Consider the following 15,018-nt stretch of genomic DNA (forward strand, 5'->3'; position numbering starts at 1 on the left):
GAGTGGCCTAGGGTGGGGGCTGACGAGGAATCCTGATGACCCTTTGGGATGGGAATCTTGACCTCCCAGAATTTCTGACTCTCTCCATGATCTGAAATATCTGGTTCCAAACTCCTTGGAGAGTGTGATTCAAAACACCAGAGTTTTTACACTCATGGAGTGGGGGAATCTTGCACCTGCCATCCCTGGCTTTGTGGGATCCCACCGCAGCACAGAGAGACAGTGGAGCAGCTGCAGACGAAAGGTTCTTTAGGTTCTTTATTATGAGAGGTGAGGCGAACTTGAAGAGGGTCAGTGGTCCGGTGGGGCATGACCCCAGCCAGCTGGCAGTCAGGGCAGAGCGCTGTACACCCCATTTCCCATCTCCTCTGGCTTGTCCCTGGGGAGCCACCATCACTCGGCAGATTCTGCATCAAACCTGAGATCCTGGAGAACCTCACTGATCGCTTCCATGGTTTTAATTACCCTACAAGAGTGGACGGGAACTATAAATAAAACCCAGATGGGGCGAATTAGCCGCCGCTGCGCAGCTCCGAAGGGGCTGTAGCCAGCCCCGGGCCCTCTTGCCTGCCGCCAAACCTCCAGGCAGCGCTAGCAGCCAGAAGGACCATTTAGGTGCCTGGGAGGATGGGTGGTCCCACGGGTCCCGAGTGGCAAGAGAAAAGGCCATCTTGGGTGGGTGTGTGCCATCAGGAAGGTGTGCAAGGTGACTGTGGCACATGTCTAGTGGGTGTGCACACGTGTGCGCTTGGGGGGCCAAAGGAAGGAACGTGCAGGCGTGTGCCTGGTGGGGCCTGGGCGACCATGTCCAAGCTCGGAGTTGAGCCATGTGAGCAGGATTGGTGTGTATGAGGTGCGCAGCTGTGTCCTGGGAATGCACAGCGAGTCTGGTGTGAAACTGCATAGCCTGTGTGCTGAGGGAATGTGTGTAGTACATCTAGGAGTCACCAAGTGAGTACTCTGGCGTGCACACCCTAAGGGTCGTGTGCAGATCTGCCCTTGCCAGCCCTGGGGCGCACCTGGCTGGGGGTGGGTGCCCAAGGGTGCATGTGCAAATCTAGCATGGTCAGCCCACTGGGAGGCGGTGCTCACTTCATCTTCAGCTGGTGCATCTGCAGGTTGTCCTGCCCAGTCAGCTCTGGCGTCCCCATCAGCTGCAGCAGGGCCACCTGGTTGGGGAATAGGCAGCAAGGAGGATGTCACAACTGGCAGAGGCCACCCCCTGCCCTCCCACATAGTAGGGAGGAAGAGACACTGAAGCACCGGGAAAGGCAGCGCAAGGGTGGGGACACAGCAGGCGCGAGTCTCAAGGGGCGGTACTTCGCGCAGAAGGAATCTAGGATTACGTTTAGGGGGGCTCCTGAGGAGAGGGGCCGAGTGGGCGGGCCCTAGAATCAGTGCAGAGCGCAACATGGGCATGACCTCATGTAGGCAGGGAAGGGGAACAGTGGTGAAATCTCAGGCAGGGATAGGTGGGCGGGGGCGGGGGTGGGGTGGGGTGGTTGGGTTGTGAGGGTTGTGAAGTAGGCGGAGTCTCAGGGACCAGCCAGGGAGTTACAATCCCTAGACTGGGATTGGGTCTCTAAAGCAGCGTGGCCTGGGAATCCCAGGGTAGAGTGTGATGTGGGCGTGGCTTCACGTGGAGTTGGCCTGGGAATGGTAGTGTATCTTGGTCAGGATTGGCTGTAGAGGCAGAGTAGGCTGGGCCTTGGATCCCTAGCGGGAGGAACAGAACCTAGGCTGGGATCGAGGGTGTACCCGGAAGGGGACCTGGCCTGGAAATCGAAGGCCCCCAATCAGCAGGGAGTTGAGTACCTGTCCTGGGGCATTGGGACAAGCCGGGGGGGGGTGGGTAGGAGCATTGTAGGGTCGGGGTCTGGGATAGAGTGGGCGTGTCCTGGGACTAAAGATCTGGATGAAAAGTGGGGGCGGACTAGGGGGCTAACCCTGAGACTCTCCAGTGAACTTAGTGGATGACTGAGGTGGGGCAGGAAGAGGGGGTGCTGGGGCGCCAGGGGCGGGGTTCGAGGGAACGGAATCTGGTCCCTCCCCCAAGGGGTGCACAGTGGGCCATGGCCCGAGAGACAAGCCGAGGAGTAGGGGGGATACATGGAGGGGGCGGGACCTAACCGTGGCCAGGCGCGTCTCCTCCAGCTGCTGCAGCCTGCGCACGTGGCTCGCGAGCAGCGGCTGCGCTCGGGGTCCGGCTAGCTCGGCCTCCACCGCCAGCACCTCCCGCGAGGCGGCGGCGAAGGCCTGGGTCACCTCGTGTACTGTGCTCCGGTAGCGCGGAAAGTCGTAGGGCGGGCCGCTGCTCAGGTACTGTCGGTGGCCTCTGCGGCAGGCGGGGATCCTGAGGCTACGGCCCCGGCTCTCAGGCCCTGCACCCGCATCGACCACCTGAAAGCCCTCCAAGTGTCCCCTAAACCCCAGAGTGTGGAGGACGTTCTGACTCCCGCAGGGTAACCCGAAACGGGCCCACTCCCGCGCACGCGGAAGGGAGCGATCTGGTCTCCCCGCAAATCCCGCCCCACCTCTGACACCGCGGCCCCGTGGGGACCCAGTTCCTCCCCCGAGGCACGCTCATCCCCGGAGCGGGCTGTGGGCTGACCCCTCCCCTCCCCTATGCCCTCACTTACTCCTCCAGCCGGCGGAAGGCCTGCGCGCGCTCAGCCTGCAACTGGTGGATGCGCTGCACCAGCGCCCGTATCGCGGCATCTTTCTACGGGGCGAGGGGCACGGCTAGGGTATGAAGCCGGCGCCCCCGCGCCTGCACCGCCCGCCCCGCGCCTGTTCCCGCTCGGGCTCGAGCTCACCCAGGGCCACACCAGCTGCTCGCGCTCCGGGGCTCCAGTGGCTCCTGCATCACCGGGCACCGCGGGGACAGCGGACTCTGCCGCGGCCTCAGTGATGATCATGACTGCGCAGCTCTGGTCCCACCCGGGAGCAGGTTGCTCCGCTGCGCCTGGCGCCTCCTGCAGGCCCGGAGGCCTCTGGAGCCAGCTTGTGGCGACCAGCTAACCTGGAGACCCCGGGGGAAGAATGGGGAGCGAAGACTGGGGGCTTCTCAGGCCTGACACCCTCCACCCACCTCCACCCCTGTGCTTGTTCCCGACTGGCGCCTGCCTTAACGTTTTCGACCTTAAATGTACGGTTCTGTATACAGCAAGGCTGTCCTTCGGCTTGTTTCTATGCAGCTATGTCAAAACCCGACTTCAGGGCTTCCCTGGTGGCGCAGTGGTTGAGAGTCCGCCTGCCGATGCAGGGAACACGGGTTCTTGCCCCGGTCCGGGAAGATCCCACATGCCGCAGAGCGGCTGGGCCCGTGAGCCATGGCCGCCGAGCCTGCGCGTCCGGAGCCTGTGCTCCGCAACAGGAGAGGCCACAACACTGAGAGGCCCGCGTGGAGAAAAAAAAAACAAAAACAAAACCCGACTTCACTTCCTCACATCCCATCCCCACTAATATAAAGAAAATTGAATCCAAGAAGTGATAGCCATCATCTAATGCCACAAGGTTGTGACAAGAGTGGGATTTGAACGCAGGTTCTGACACTGGAGAATTCCAAGTCACTGGCACCCACAGGTTCTGTGTGAACTGCTTTGAAGAGGGGGGCCTGTGCAAAAGGCCCTAAGGTGGGAGTCAGTGCAGGGCTGAGGTCAGGGGTGGGGGGTGGGAGGGTTCCTATTAAGTACAGAGAAGACCTGGGAGCTGGACATACACTGCCTAGTTTGAGCTTCAGGAAGCCTCCTCCTCCAGGAGTGGACACAGGGTAGACCAGAAAGATGGTGGTGGCCTGGCCTTAGGGAGGAGGGGGCAACTGACAAAAATGAAACTCAACTGAGGCCTGAAGTGAGAGCCTTTAGCTGGTACTCCAGGTCTCAGCTGTTCTCAAGCATCACTGTCTAGGCCTGGGTTGTCACCTACAGGAAGCCCCAATCACCCCAAGACAAATAAAAGCATGGCGTTGTCAGGGCACTACAAGCCCTCACCTGACAGACATCAGTCTTGGGTGGGACTTAGGAGCTCCTAAAGGTCAGTCAAAATTGAGAACAGGTATTTTACGCTAGGTGGGGTGTTCCTTCCTACCCCGCCATCCACCTACACCCAAACACCTCCAGGCCCCATATGTGAGGATTGTTAATGTGCCTGACCAGGTCCCACCAGTCCCTAGGCTGAGGTTTTTATTCCCATATTACAGATGACAAAATCCAGATGGTTGGGCTCACTAGGCTATGTGGCAGAGGGCCAGGAGTGAGACTTGCCTGTGCTGTGGTTATGACAACTTTAGACATGAAGGGCCGAGACCATGGTCAACTTTACAGGTAAGACAACTGGAACCCAGGACAAAGGACCCCCAAGAGCTATGAAGAACTGAGTGACAGGAAGTCCCTAAGGGAGATGCCCGCACCTCAGCGACCTCCCCACTGGACAGACCAACCACATGGACAACCAGTTACTGCTCCAGTCAACGAAAGGGAAACTTTACTGAGGCCCCAGGGTCATGGGGCTTAGGCAGGAGGCCACCCTGTGGGCAAAGAAGAAGCCGGTGGAGGGGCCTTATTTGACCTTCTTCTTGGGGCGCAGGTTGTTGGTGTGGCCGCACTTCTTCTTGCGGCAGTTGACAGCACGGGGGTGCAGGCGAGCGTAACACCTGTGCAAGGACATGAGCGAGTGGTGAGGGCACATCCCGACCCCCAGCAGGGCCAGCCCACACCCCCAACCTGAGGAGTACATACTTGCGGCAGATCATCTTGTCGCAGTTGTATTTCTGAGCGAGCTGGCGAAGGGAAGGCTCGATGATGCCACCTCGCAGACGAAGCACCAGGTGCAGGGTGGACTCTATAGGAAACGAAGGGCAGAGAGAGACAGTGACTGAGCCTAGGCTCACCACGTCAGTCCCACAGGTGCAGGGCAGCCTCCAGTGCCCTGCAGACCAGATCTTCTCACGTGTTGACAGGGACACATCAGAATCCGTTGCGTGTTCTATGTGTAGATGGACACACCAGCCCAGCCCAGCCCACAGAACCTCCACCTTGTCATTTCCCACCAGTCCTCGGGGAGTCTGAGACTAATATATATATACATCAACAGTGGTGTCCATCTGGGTTTCCCCAAGGGCAAGGCAATTCTAAGTGGTGCAAGGACCTTTTATTTTCCTAGGTAAGATATTTAAATCTTTTGCTGCAAAAAGTGGTGCCGATTTTCTTTACAGTAATCACATTGAGAAACACAAACACAAGAATTAAAGAAAAAAAGTGAATAAGAACATGAGAAACCATCGCCATTTGGAAATCCTGGTGGAGATCTTGAGATGCTTTCCAGCGATGGAAACAGTACCTTACAAAGCAATACTCCCTAGCCCTATCTGATCCTCACCTTAAGAACAATCCTCCTCTACAGCCCCCTCCCGGTGCTGAAGAGGCTGTCAGCTACCCATCCTGGGTCCTAGGCCCCACTGAGGTCCTGTCTAGCCACCCCACCCTCGTACCTTTCTGGATATTATAGTCTGACAGAGTGCGGCCATCCTCCAGCTGTTTGCCCGCGAAAATCAGACGCTGCTGGTCAGGTGGAATGCCTAAGAAGAGAGCACTTCAGTTACTAAAGCTCTGGCAAGAATACTACCAGCAGATCTCCCCTCCCTCCACAGGGCTGTGCCAGGATCACCCCCAAACTGTCAAAAGGGAAAATGAGGTAGAGAGGACAAGCTGCCTTCCCAAGATCACACAGGGGAAGCACTGGCATGGCTGAGATCTGTCCAAGCACCCATTCCACAAGGGACAGCAGATCCCCAGGGCTGAAGGGCCCCCATTTTGCGGAGCACCCAGCCCCAACCCCACTCACCCTCCTTGTCTTGGATTTTAGCTTTGACATTCTCAATGGTGTCACTGGGCTCGACCTCTAGAGTGATGGTCTTGCCCGTCAAGGTCTTCACAAAGATCTGCATCTCTGCGTCTGCTGGGGAGACAGGGGGGAGAATGGCCGGATGGAGTAGTGAGCACTGAAGGTCTGAGCAGCCCGAGCTCACAGGCTGGCCAGCCTTAGTTCCTGACAGCCCTGTGCCGGCATCGACTTCAAATGCAGGCCCGCCCCAGTGCCTGTTTCCTTCCACCCTCCAAGCCGGCAGCTTCGTCTTTAAAGATGGAACGAAAAGTTCAGGTCTACGGCACCACATTGCCAAGAACGGTCTGGAGGTCCCATCCTTCCTCTCCTCCGCCAGCCCCCAGTCTGCCTGCAGCCGGGGTGGGAATCCCATCTTAGTAGCATCCTCCCAACACACAAGCTTTCCTCCCTACAGTCCCTTCTCCTAATTCCAAGCTCAGACACCCAAAACTTTGGCTTCCTTCTGGGTTACGCCCTAATCCTCAGACCACATTTCCTGCCTTTGATCCAATCCATAAGTAACAACTGCCAACCACGTGCCTGATACTTGTTTACACAGGTATTTCCGTTTTTTCACTTTCCAAGTCTAGAAAACGGCTGCTACTACCAGACTCTACTTACAGATTTAGAAAAGGAGACAGAGACCCAGCTCAAAGGCTTAATATTTTTAAATGGACTGGCAGAGTGTCTGCCACGAGACAAAGTTACAGGTAATACTCCTCCCCATTAAATCGGATATGCCCCGAAGGACACATCCTCGCCCCAAAGCCTCGTCAGATAGCTGGGGCCGGCGGAGCGGGCAGGCTCCTCTTCCAAAGGCCGGCTTCCCTCCCGTGGCCCAGTTCGGGCTCGGAACCCGGCCCAGTGCGCCTTGCTAAGCCGTCCCACAGGGCCTAGCTCGCCTAGACGGATTCCAGGCCGCCCCCTCCGCTGCCTGGGTCCCCGCAGGCTACCGCGCAACCCTACCCAAGCCATCACCGACCTGCTCCGTCGTCTCGTTGACGAGAAAGAGAGCGGTTGAACCGGAAACCGCCGATTCGCCGCCGAGGGCGCCTGCGCACCGAGCACGCTGCGCGTCTGCGTCACAATCCGCGCCGCGCCGCGCCCCGCCCTCGGCCCCGCCCCGCCCCTATGCTGGGTGCGGGCGCACGAAGCCGCGGTGCCTGTGAGCGGCCGATGCCCACCTGCCTCGGGGTGCGAGCTCCGCCCGTCGGGTCACGTAGGAAATGCCGCACCTTTCCTGGTGTTTCTGCTCGCTGTTTCCAGGCCGCCTGAAGACTGCCCGCACGTAGCGGGTGCTCCGGAAATATTTCAACAGAGTAGGGGAAACTGTTTTGTGCTAAAGTGGAGGCATTAAGCAGAGGGTCTGCAGGTCCAAGACGCAAGGGTCGAGGCAGGAGGCGGCGTAAAGGCCGAACGTGTTGGAGCCACTGGAGGCCGGCCGCTGTGCACAGATGGATTAAAGGGCGGGTCCGTACAGGAGCACGGAGAGCAGGTGGGGCTGGTGCATTCACCCAAGGAAATGGGGTGGGACCCAGGGTCTGTTTAGGATATAAGACGGAGGAGACTCAAGGATGGCTAAAAAGTGCTGGGCGCCGGAAAGCGGTGAGAACTGAGAAGTTACCTGTGGGTTTGGCAGCGTACCTTATTTCCTTGAACACTTCCCGGCGCCCCCTATGGACCAGGCAAAAGCAGACACTCTGAAGTCTGGGAAGAGGCCTTTAATAACACAATTTCTAAGTGCTCCAAAGATGAGGGGACTCTGTGAGAGTGTCTGATGGGGAATGAGACCCCCAGCTCCTTGAGGAGCCCACCTTAGGGCTGAGATTTGGAGGAGGAGTTACTCAAGGAGGTAAAGGAATAATGTTGTGGGCACTGGGAATAGCACATTTGAAGGCCTGGTTGGTGACAGGAAGTGGGGTTATTATGGTTGCCACCACTGGAGACTCCCACTCAAAGCAGAGCAGCCCACTTCTTTCCAGCTCAATGGTGCCTGGCTGTCCATAACCATCCTGTCCCACATCCAGCACTTGCCCCCATTCTGGACTGCTGGGCCCAAGGATGGAAGGAAGCCACTGCTAGGTGCACCCTTCCCTTTTTAGTAACAGAGTCTTTTTATTGATAACTTCCCAACAGCATCTGTAAACATCGGGTACAAAAATATTCTGCTTAACTCTGTTCTCCAAGGTGGCTCGGCTTGCTCCATGGAGGCCCCAGGAGAAGCCTGCTGGGCCCTCAGGGTCCACACCGCTGGTCCGAGAAACAGGGCCTAACCAGGCTTGGTGCTGAGGGGATGGCTAATCTCTGCCTTGAGGCTTCTACAACTGTCTCAGAAACTTCTTTGAGATAATGATTGGAGAAAGTATTCAATACTGTCATTGAAGGAAGGGGCAAGGAGACCAGAATTAGTAGGCACAGGGGTGGGCTGGGGTGAACTCAGACATGACAGTGCTTGGCCACCTTGAGGAGGTCCTGACCAGGGTGCTGGGGCAGAGGACATCTGGCTCTGGTCTCTGGGAACCTTTAGGTGTTGCTCAGAGCAGACCTCAGGCCTGGCTCTGCACCCAACCCGACTCCAGCTGGACTGGTCATCCCCTGGCCTGGCAGAGGGGTCTACAGAAGAGAGATGTTCTCAGTGAGGGAGGAGGAGGAATGATAGATCCCCAGGAATTCCATACCCCAGGGAGGGAGCCTTGTCCCCCAGTGAGCCCCAAATGACAGAGTAGGGTGGCAAAGCTGACTGTCTCAAGGCAGGGTTACCCACTGCCACCTCAGACATCTGGGCAGTGGCACCGCTGCTGCCCTGAGACCCATCCGAGCTCCTGGGAGTAGGGCTACTCGCCCGGCGTCTCCTCGTCATCTGTATGGCTGTGGCCATTGATGGCAGGGGAGCCGGGCCGGACGTGGGACAGGTCCTCGAAGCCGGGGCTGAGGGAGGGCGAGACTGTGTCGGGGCTGGTGTCACATGAGCCTGTGCTCTGTTCCGAGGTGGCAATGGTTGTTGTGGTGCTGGGCGGGATGGGGTCTTCATCCTCGTCTTCCAGGAGGGACGCCTCCGGGATGTCTGGGGGAAGGAGGCCCAGCAGTTGGCTTAGTCACCATGCCAGGCACTGTGATGAGGGATTAACTGGGCCCAGGACCCCTGACAGCTACCCCCACCCCATGGGACATAACTCAGTTCATTTTACAGATGAGGAAACCGAGGTCCAAGCAGGTGAGAGGCCTCTCTTTAAGGTGAGGTAAGGTAAAGACGCAGGTTCTCTGGGGTTAGGCCTACGCGGGCCCTGGGGGCAAGTCTGAGCCTGGCTCTGCCCTCTTGACTGTGTCACCTGGGCCAGGCCCCTCACCTGCCCGTGTCTCAGCTCCCTGCTCTATAAACTGGGAATGATGGCATTGCCTTTATGCCTGTGGTTGTCAGCGGCCCTGGAGTGGGGAGCTGTTGGCCCATTCTGCAGACTGGGTAAACTGAAGCTCAGCATGGAGGACGCTGTGCTTCCTCTGACAAGTTACTGCCCCTCTGGGCACAGTCCCCACCTCATAGGTGTTTGTGGGTAACAGCCTGGCTCGTAGGGGTACGTGACATTCACTGGGCTAAGGACTGTCATCATTCTTGTCCACATTCCCTCGTGTCACCTCCCCCAAGGGAGGAGGCTCTAGTCCCAACACCTGCTCCGCCGGTTGCCAAGAAGATCAGGCCAGCACTCCCGCCCCTGCCCCAGGTCTTACTGGACCCACTGCCCACTAGGGCCTGGGCTTGGTGTCAGCCCTTGAGGTGACCTTCCAGAAGCCAGCCCTGGGCTGAGGGCCCTGGCATCCAAGGGCACAGAGCCCAGAAGCGGGATGTAGGAGCTCTGGGTGACACTTACGGCTGAAGGCCTCCGGGTGCTGCCTGGCCAGCTTCCCTTTCAGTGTCCTGCAGGGGAAGGGAAGGCACACAGGGCTGAACCTGCAGAGTGTGCAGGCTGGGCCCGGTGCAGGCCAGGAACCTCCCCGTCACTGCTTGTCATACTCTGCTCCAGGGCTGGAGGTAGGACTGGGCGCTCAGCCAGCGGACCTCCCACCCCCAGGACGGATGGCAGCTACCCAGCTGTCACCCAACTTCTGCGTGTCCTTGGTGCTGGCTCTGCGTGCCGGCTGGGCCCTCTACCTGCAATGCCTCATGTCTAAACCTCTTCTACCGGGACAACCTTCCAGGAAGCTTCCCTTCCCCTTGCCTCAACAGGCACTCCTCTGGGTGACTTGTCCTAGCCTGTCTCTCCATCCCCGGGGTGAGGATGTCTGTGGGGGCCAGGAGTGTTGACTATCCACACCCCAAACACCGAACACTGGCACTCACTAAACTGAGCTTCACAGAGAAGCACCTGCTTCCCTTTTTAACCTGGTTTTTCCTTTTTACCTGAAGTAACGCAGTTCTGTTTACAAAGAATTACAAAAGGCTCTTCAGAGCGGTCTCTCACCCTTGACTATGGCCAGCGAGCACTGTCCCCCCCAAAGTACCACTGCTGCTGCATCCCTGCCTGGGTGGACACACTTATCTCCTTCCTGAGTGACACAGATACACACAAAAGGTGTCAACCCTTGTGGTTCCTACTCTACTCCCACCCCTGCAACACCACACGTGGGCAACCAGCCTGGTGAGATGCCCCAGAAAAGATACGCTTTGATAAAGGATTTATCCGGCCTGTCTTGTGATTTCTGCACAGAGCATGCTCCAAGGAAACATGTTGCCCTCAATCTGTGGCACCTGCTCTGCCAGCAGATGCGGCTGCCCCCGGAAAAGAAGAAGCGGCACAGTCAGCCAGAAATACAGCTGTAGTGCCAGCTTGTTCCAGGCCTCGGCGCCCCAGCAGCAGTTGTTAACGGCAGTAGTGGTGATAGGCGCTCCGGGGGCCGTGTCAAGCATTCTATGTGGCTGGGGACTTGGACATCGTCTTTCTCTGTCCTCATGGAAACCAGCTTGAGAAGGACCCGCAAAACCTGGCAATCTCATTTTCCTCTTGAGAGAAGTCCTGGGTGGAGGCCAAGGGGGACATAAGGCTAGCCTTTCACTGTCTGCTCCTGCCTGCCTTTTGCATTATGGGTCTGGCACTATGTTGCGTTTTCAAAAAAGGAATAAAATCTAAATTCAGAAACTCCAAGATTTTCAGATCTTCTCTAATACTAAGTGTGCAATGAAGCCTCCTAAAACAAGCTGAATCTCCCCACCGCCCTGCTATGTGGAGAGGACGGCCCTTATTGAAAAGAGGAGGAACCCTCTTTTCAGGCTCAGAGGCTCAGAGCAGGAGGCAGAGACTGGAGAGCCAAGCACTCACCTGATCCTGCGGAAGATGCTGTCCAGGTCCCGTTTCATCTCCACCAGGGTCCTTGTGTGGTGCAGAAAGCGCTCGCTCATCTGCTGCAGGCGGGCACTTGACAGGTTGTTGAAGTTGAGCAGCATCTCGTTTGTCTTCTCAAAGCGGTCCAGCCTGGTGGCGGAAAAAGGGCACCGACTCCTCTGCTCAGCCTCCAGGTCCCTGCCAACTGATCCTGCTAGGCCCTTTCCTGCTCCATGACCTTTGCGTAGACCATTCCCTTGTCTTGTGGAGCTCTACCTGGTGTTTGAGCCAGCTAGCAAACTCCTATTCAACTTTCAAAACCCTACTCAAAAATCCTACTCAAGTGTACCCTTCTCATGTAGCCTTAACCCTCTCCCTCAAGTAGACTCTTTGACACTCTGACTCCCCTAGCCCCAGCTTCTTTCTCTTGCCCAGCCCTGACACCCCGAGACCAGGAAGGTTCAAGTCTGATTTTGTCTCCCCTCGGCCTGGGAGTTCCCCAGGGTCAGGTCTGAATCTGAACTAAAGACCTAGGAGGGAGATGGGTATGCTGAGACCCAGACATATCCAGCACCACTGTCACAGGGCAAGAAAGGTAAGGTATCAGGTCTGTGCTGGGTTGTAAATGGAAGGAAGAGCCTCTGGCTTAAAGACACAAAAATAAAGCCCCAGGAGACCATGTTTCCCCCGGAAGGTTGTGTCAGCCCTTCTTTCCCACACAGCAGGCCGGAATTAGGGTGAGGCTATGGTGGACACAGTGCCAAGCCCCAAAGAGGGCAAAGGCCATTCACAGCCCTTCCAAGTGACCCTGGGTGCTCCACAGAGACAGCCTAGGCTCTGAGAGAACAGGTTCCCAACAGGAAGTGAGCCGACTGGCTCCCTTAAATCCCCCAGCAGTTCCTTCCTTATCCCCCTCAAGTCTCCCCACCCCAGGCCTCGGGAAAGGAGCTGCTGTGGTCCCTGCCAAACTGTCCGCAGCTGCGAAACTGTCCCAGAGCCCTGCTTCCTGTGCCAAGGCCTCGCCTCCAGACCAGGAAGGAATTTACTTTGGAGCCAGCCAGCAGATTTGCTCATTTCCTTCATTTTATCACCAGTGTGGGCCCGGGGTAGAGGCGGGCAGGGCAAGAATGCTGGCCAGCAAGTGGATTCCTTCCCATACCGGGGGCCCAGGGCCCTTGGCTTCCACTCACATGTTCTTCTGGGCCAGGATGATGGCGTTGACATCGTCCGCATTCACCATGCTCAGGATGCGGCTACAGAAGACCCTCGAGGCCGAGTCCGGGGGGTCCATCTCTTCCTCCTCCTCCGCTGCCTGAAACAGGCGGGAAGAAAGTGTTTTCAGTCTGCATCAGGAAGTGGGGGGAGGTGGGATGGGGGGCTGGGAACCCCACAGGCCACCTGTCCGTAAGTGGGTCATGCCACCTGAGCCTCAGCTTTGTCATGCCAGGAACTCGGGGGTGTTTCGAGAACCACAGGAGTTCCTATTTATAACTTGCACCCAAGCACATCACAATCCCATCACCCCGCCCACCTCCACACCTGCCCCTCTCCACGTGCCCAAAGCTACAGGCACCTTCCTCCTGCATAGACCTGCCCCCTCCTCCTGGCTGCCCCCTCAAATCATCACCCCCTCCAATGCCTTTTCTCCCAAGAGGTCTTTGATGACTACCCCTATTCTGGTCACTCATCACTTCACCTTTTTTTAATTGCTCCACTGTCTCATCGCTTCCTGAAATTATCTTAGTTATCAGTTAACCCCTTTGCCTGTCACCCCCACAGCAATATTAGCTCCAATAGAACAGAGGCGTGTGTTCTTTCTTGCTCGCTGCTCTGTCTCCAGAGCCCAGCCCAGAACCTTGTTCACAGCAAGGGATTGCCTGAATTTAGTTTTATGAAGGCAAACAGAACCTTTCAAACTCAGCTCTGAAGCTAGACTTATATCAGCAAGTTAAAGCCAAGAATTTCAGGCACTGGCAGCCAGGCTGTGGGCCCCAGCAACCCAGATGGCTCTGTGGCTCTTGGCTCCCAGCTTCCCTGGCACACAGATGCTATCCCAGCAGGTGGGGACTTCCTGGACCATGCTAGGGCAGGAGGGACCACAGCTTCAGCACTGACCCTCCTAAGGAGGTTCAGGAAAAACCCAGAATCCTGACATAGCTTGGCTCTGTGGTCTGCACGTTTAATCGCCGACTGAAAGGCCCACTTGCAATTGGTTAAGATTCACACACAGGATCAGGAAGGGCTTTCAGAGCCCACTTAACTACCCTCCTCTTTATTGAGCACCTACTGTATACTAAACAAGACACCGATTTCAAACCCTGGCAATTGTTACCATCCTTATTTATACATGAAAAAATTGAGGCTCAGAGACTGAGGAACTAGGCCGTTGTCACACAGCCAGTGAACATGGGTCACAACTCAAACACCCACAGACCACAGGATCCACAAATATGTGACTCTGACGTTCAGTAGGTACCTGTGACAGGACAGCTGCTTCTTGCAGCACCTGATTCCTGCCAGACTTCTGATTGTTTCCAGAAATAAACCTGAAATATGGATTTCTTTTTCCTGTGAAATCGCCTCATTTACAAATGTTAGCAACTAATATTTTTCTTACCCCAACACCATAGAGGCCAAGAGTACGTATCTATTTATGCCCAGAATCTGGCTATCAGTTTGCAGCCATTACGTGCCTTCTGGAGATAAACTGCCACACCTGACGAAATCCACCACCTCCCCAATCACCATGTTTGAGCTCCTTCTATGTGCCAGGCATGGACACCCACACCCTCCACATTTCCAAAGACGATCATGTATAAAGAGGACACTTGGGCTCTCACAGGACAGAATGTGGCGGGAAGCCCACAGCTAGAGCCTGGCAGGTGCAGGATTTGGACCTGTGGGAAATGGTTCTGCTACAAAGATGGGCTCTTTCCTGTCTCTGGCTCCCAGATGTGAGGGCTGAGGGATTCAAGGCACACTCCCCCACCAGCTGCCTCTCACAGGAAGCCTTCCCTAACATACACATACAGAGTGGAAATGACCCAGCATGGGCTCTGATCCCTGCTCCAAATATATTTACGGGGGACACACGCAGAGAGGGAGACTGTGTGACCTTGGGAGAGTCACCTCACTTCCTAGATCCATTTTCTCACCCAGAAAATGGGTATAACAAAGAATCTGAATCTCACAATGCTGTCTGTGGGGACTAAAACCAATAGTGCTAAGAGGTGCTGGGCTCGGAGCAGTCAGTTTCTCCAAGTAGAGTGTGAAGAAATCCTAGGACAGGGCCCGGGAATCAGTATTCTAATGAGGGCCTCCCTAGTGCTTCCAAGAATACAGAACAAACACTTATAGAGCACTTCATTTAATCCCCAGTCTCCCCTACAAGGGCATCTCCGAGGGCACCAAAGGCTCCCAGGGGTGGGCTCAGGTCACACACCAATACGGAGAGGCGCCGCAACTCCACCCAAGTCATTTAACAGAATTTAATTTGGCTGCCCAAGCTCAGCAAAACCCGCGAGGCGGGGCGGGGTTCACAAATCCCCTCATGCCCCGCCCCTGTGAAGCGGGAAACTGAGGCCCAAGCAGGTCAACGCCCGATTCCGGGAGACACGGCATAGCCTGAACACAGGCGGCCCCAACTCCCGCGCCTCGGATCCAGACTCGGCCCACGGCGCCGCCCGCGCGTCCACCGCGCAGACGGGGAAACTGAGACCTGTGCGCACGAGGGGTGCCCAGATGTTGCCAGCGGCGCGCCCCACCCCGCTACAACCCGAGGACCGCGCTCGACCCGGCCCGGCTCCCCAGAGGCCCCTGC

The 15,018-nt window shown here is 56.8% G+C and overlaps 3 protein-coding genes across 19 annotated transcripts in view; all 3 read right to left on the reverse strand.

Moving 5' to 3' along the window:
• Nucleotides 1-240: 240 nt before the first annotated feature.
• On the reverse strand, nt 241-4,314 carry REX1BD (required for excision 1-B domain containing). 11 transcript variants are annotated; one of them, XR_004475543.2, is made up of 5 exons: nt 2,817-4,314; nt 2,640-2,722; nt 2,131-2,422; nt 1,020-1,169; nt 241-466 (listed from the first exon to the last, which is right to left on the reverse strand). XR_004475543.2 is itself a non-coding variant. In XM_033401401.2 (5 exons), the coding sequence occupies exons 1-5, from the start codon at nt 2,916-2,918 to the stop codon at nt 394-396; spliced, it is 528 nt and encodes a 175-aa protein (XP_033257292.1). In that variant the 5' UTR covers nt 2,919-4,314; the 3' UTR covers nt 241-393. The 11 variants fall into 11 exon arrangements, 9 of the variants coding, with proteins under 9 accessions (XP_033257292.1, XP_033257291.1, XP_033257288.1 ...); XR_007476817.1 differs by having other exon boundaries at nt 241-485; XM_033401401.2 differs by having other exon boundaries at nt 1,093-1,169; nt 2,131-2,335; nt 2,829-4,314.
• A 142-nt stretch (nt 4,315-4,456) lies between these two features.
• UBA52 (ubiquitin A-52 residue ribosomal protein fusion product 1) overlaps nt 4,457-15,018 on the reverse strand; it is a 143,973-nt gene continuing 133,411 nt past the window's right edge. Inside the window, exons 1-5 of one of the 3 annotated variants that reach the window (XM_012535770.2) lie at nt 6,866-6,909; nt 5,845-5,955; nt 5,492-5,578; nt 4,740-4,842; nt 4,457-4,654 (exon numbers count right to left, since the gene is read on the reverse strand). In XM_012535770.2, the coding sequence (XP_012391224.1) occupies nt 4,561-4,654; nt 4,740-4,842; nt 5,492-5,578; nt 5,845-5,947 (387 nt within the window). In that variant the 5' untranslated portion in view covers nt 5,948-5,955; nt 6,866-6,909 and the 3' untranslated portion in view covers nt 4,457-4,560. Of the gene's footprint in view, nt 4,655-4,739; nt 4,843-5,491; nt 5,579-5,844; nt 5,959-6,865; nt 6,910-15,018 lie in introns of those variants that run through there. The other 2 variants (XM_004277531.3, XM_049708751.1) reach the window with 2 other exon arrangements.
• The window catches only part of KXD1 (KxDL motif containing 1), a 256,867-nt gene continuing 249,438 nt past the window's right edge, over nt 7,590-15,018 (reverse strand). For 2 of the 5 annotated variants that reach the window (XM_033401403.2, XM_049708750.1), the window contains exons 2-4: nt 12,389-12,510; nt 11,196-11,348; nt 9,807-10,892 (exon numbers count right to left, since the gene is read on the reverse strand). In XM_033401403.2, coding sequence (XP_033257294.1) covers nt 10,556-10,892; nt 11,196-11,348; nt 12,389-12,489 — 591 coding nt within the window. In that variant the 5' untranslated portion in view covers nt 12,490-12,510 and the 3' untranslated portion in view covers nt 9,807-10,555. The other 3 variants (XM_012535784.3, XM_033401404.2, XM_033401402.2) reach the window with 3 other exon arrangements.

This window comes from Orcinus orca, chromosome 3 (assembly GCF_937001465.1).
Source record: "Orcinus orca chromosome 3, mOrcOrc1.1, whole genome shotgun sequence".
Classification (NCBI taxonomy): domain Eukaryota; kingdom Metazoa; phylum Chordata; class Mammalia; order Artiodactyla; family Delphinidae; genus Orcinus; species Orcinus orca.

What these genes read in the sequence shown, in the direction of transcription:
- REX1BD (XM_033401396.2), bottom strand. Translation starts at nt 2,918, where the DNA reads ATGATCATCACTGAGGCCGCGGCAGAGTCCGCTGTCCCCGCGGTGCCC. An exon ending in AGGAGACGCGCCTGGCCACG is followed by an intron (nt 1,170 to 2,130) that starts GTTAGGTCCCGC and finishes TTCCCCAACCAG; the next exon opens with GTGGCCCTGCTGCAGCTGAT. An exon ending in ATGCACCAGCTGAAGATGAA is followed by an intron (nt 467 to 1,092) that starts GTGAGCACCGCC and finishes CCACTCTTGTAG; the next exon opens with GGTAATTAAAACCATGGAAG.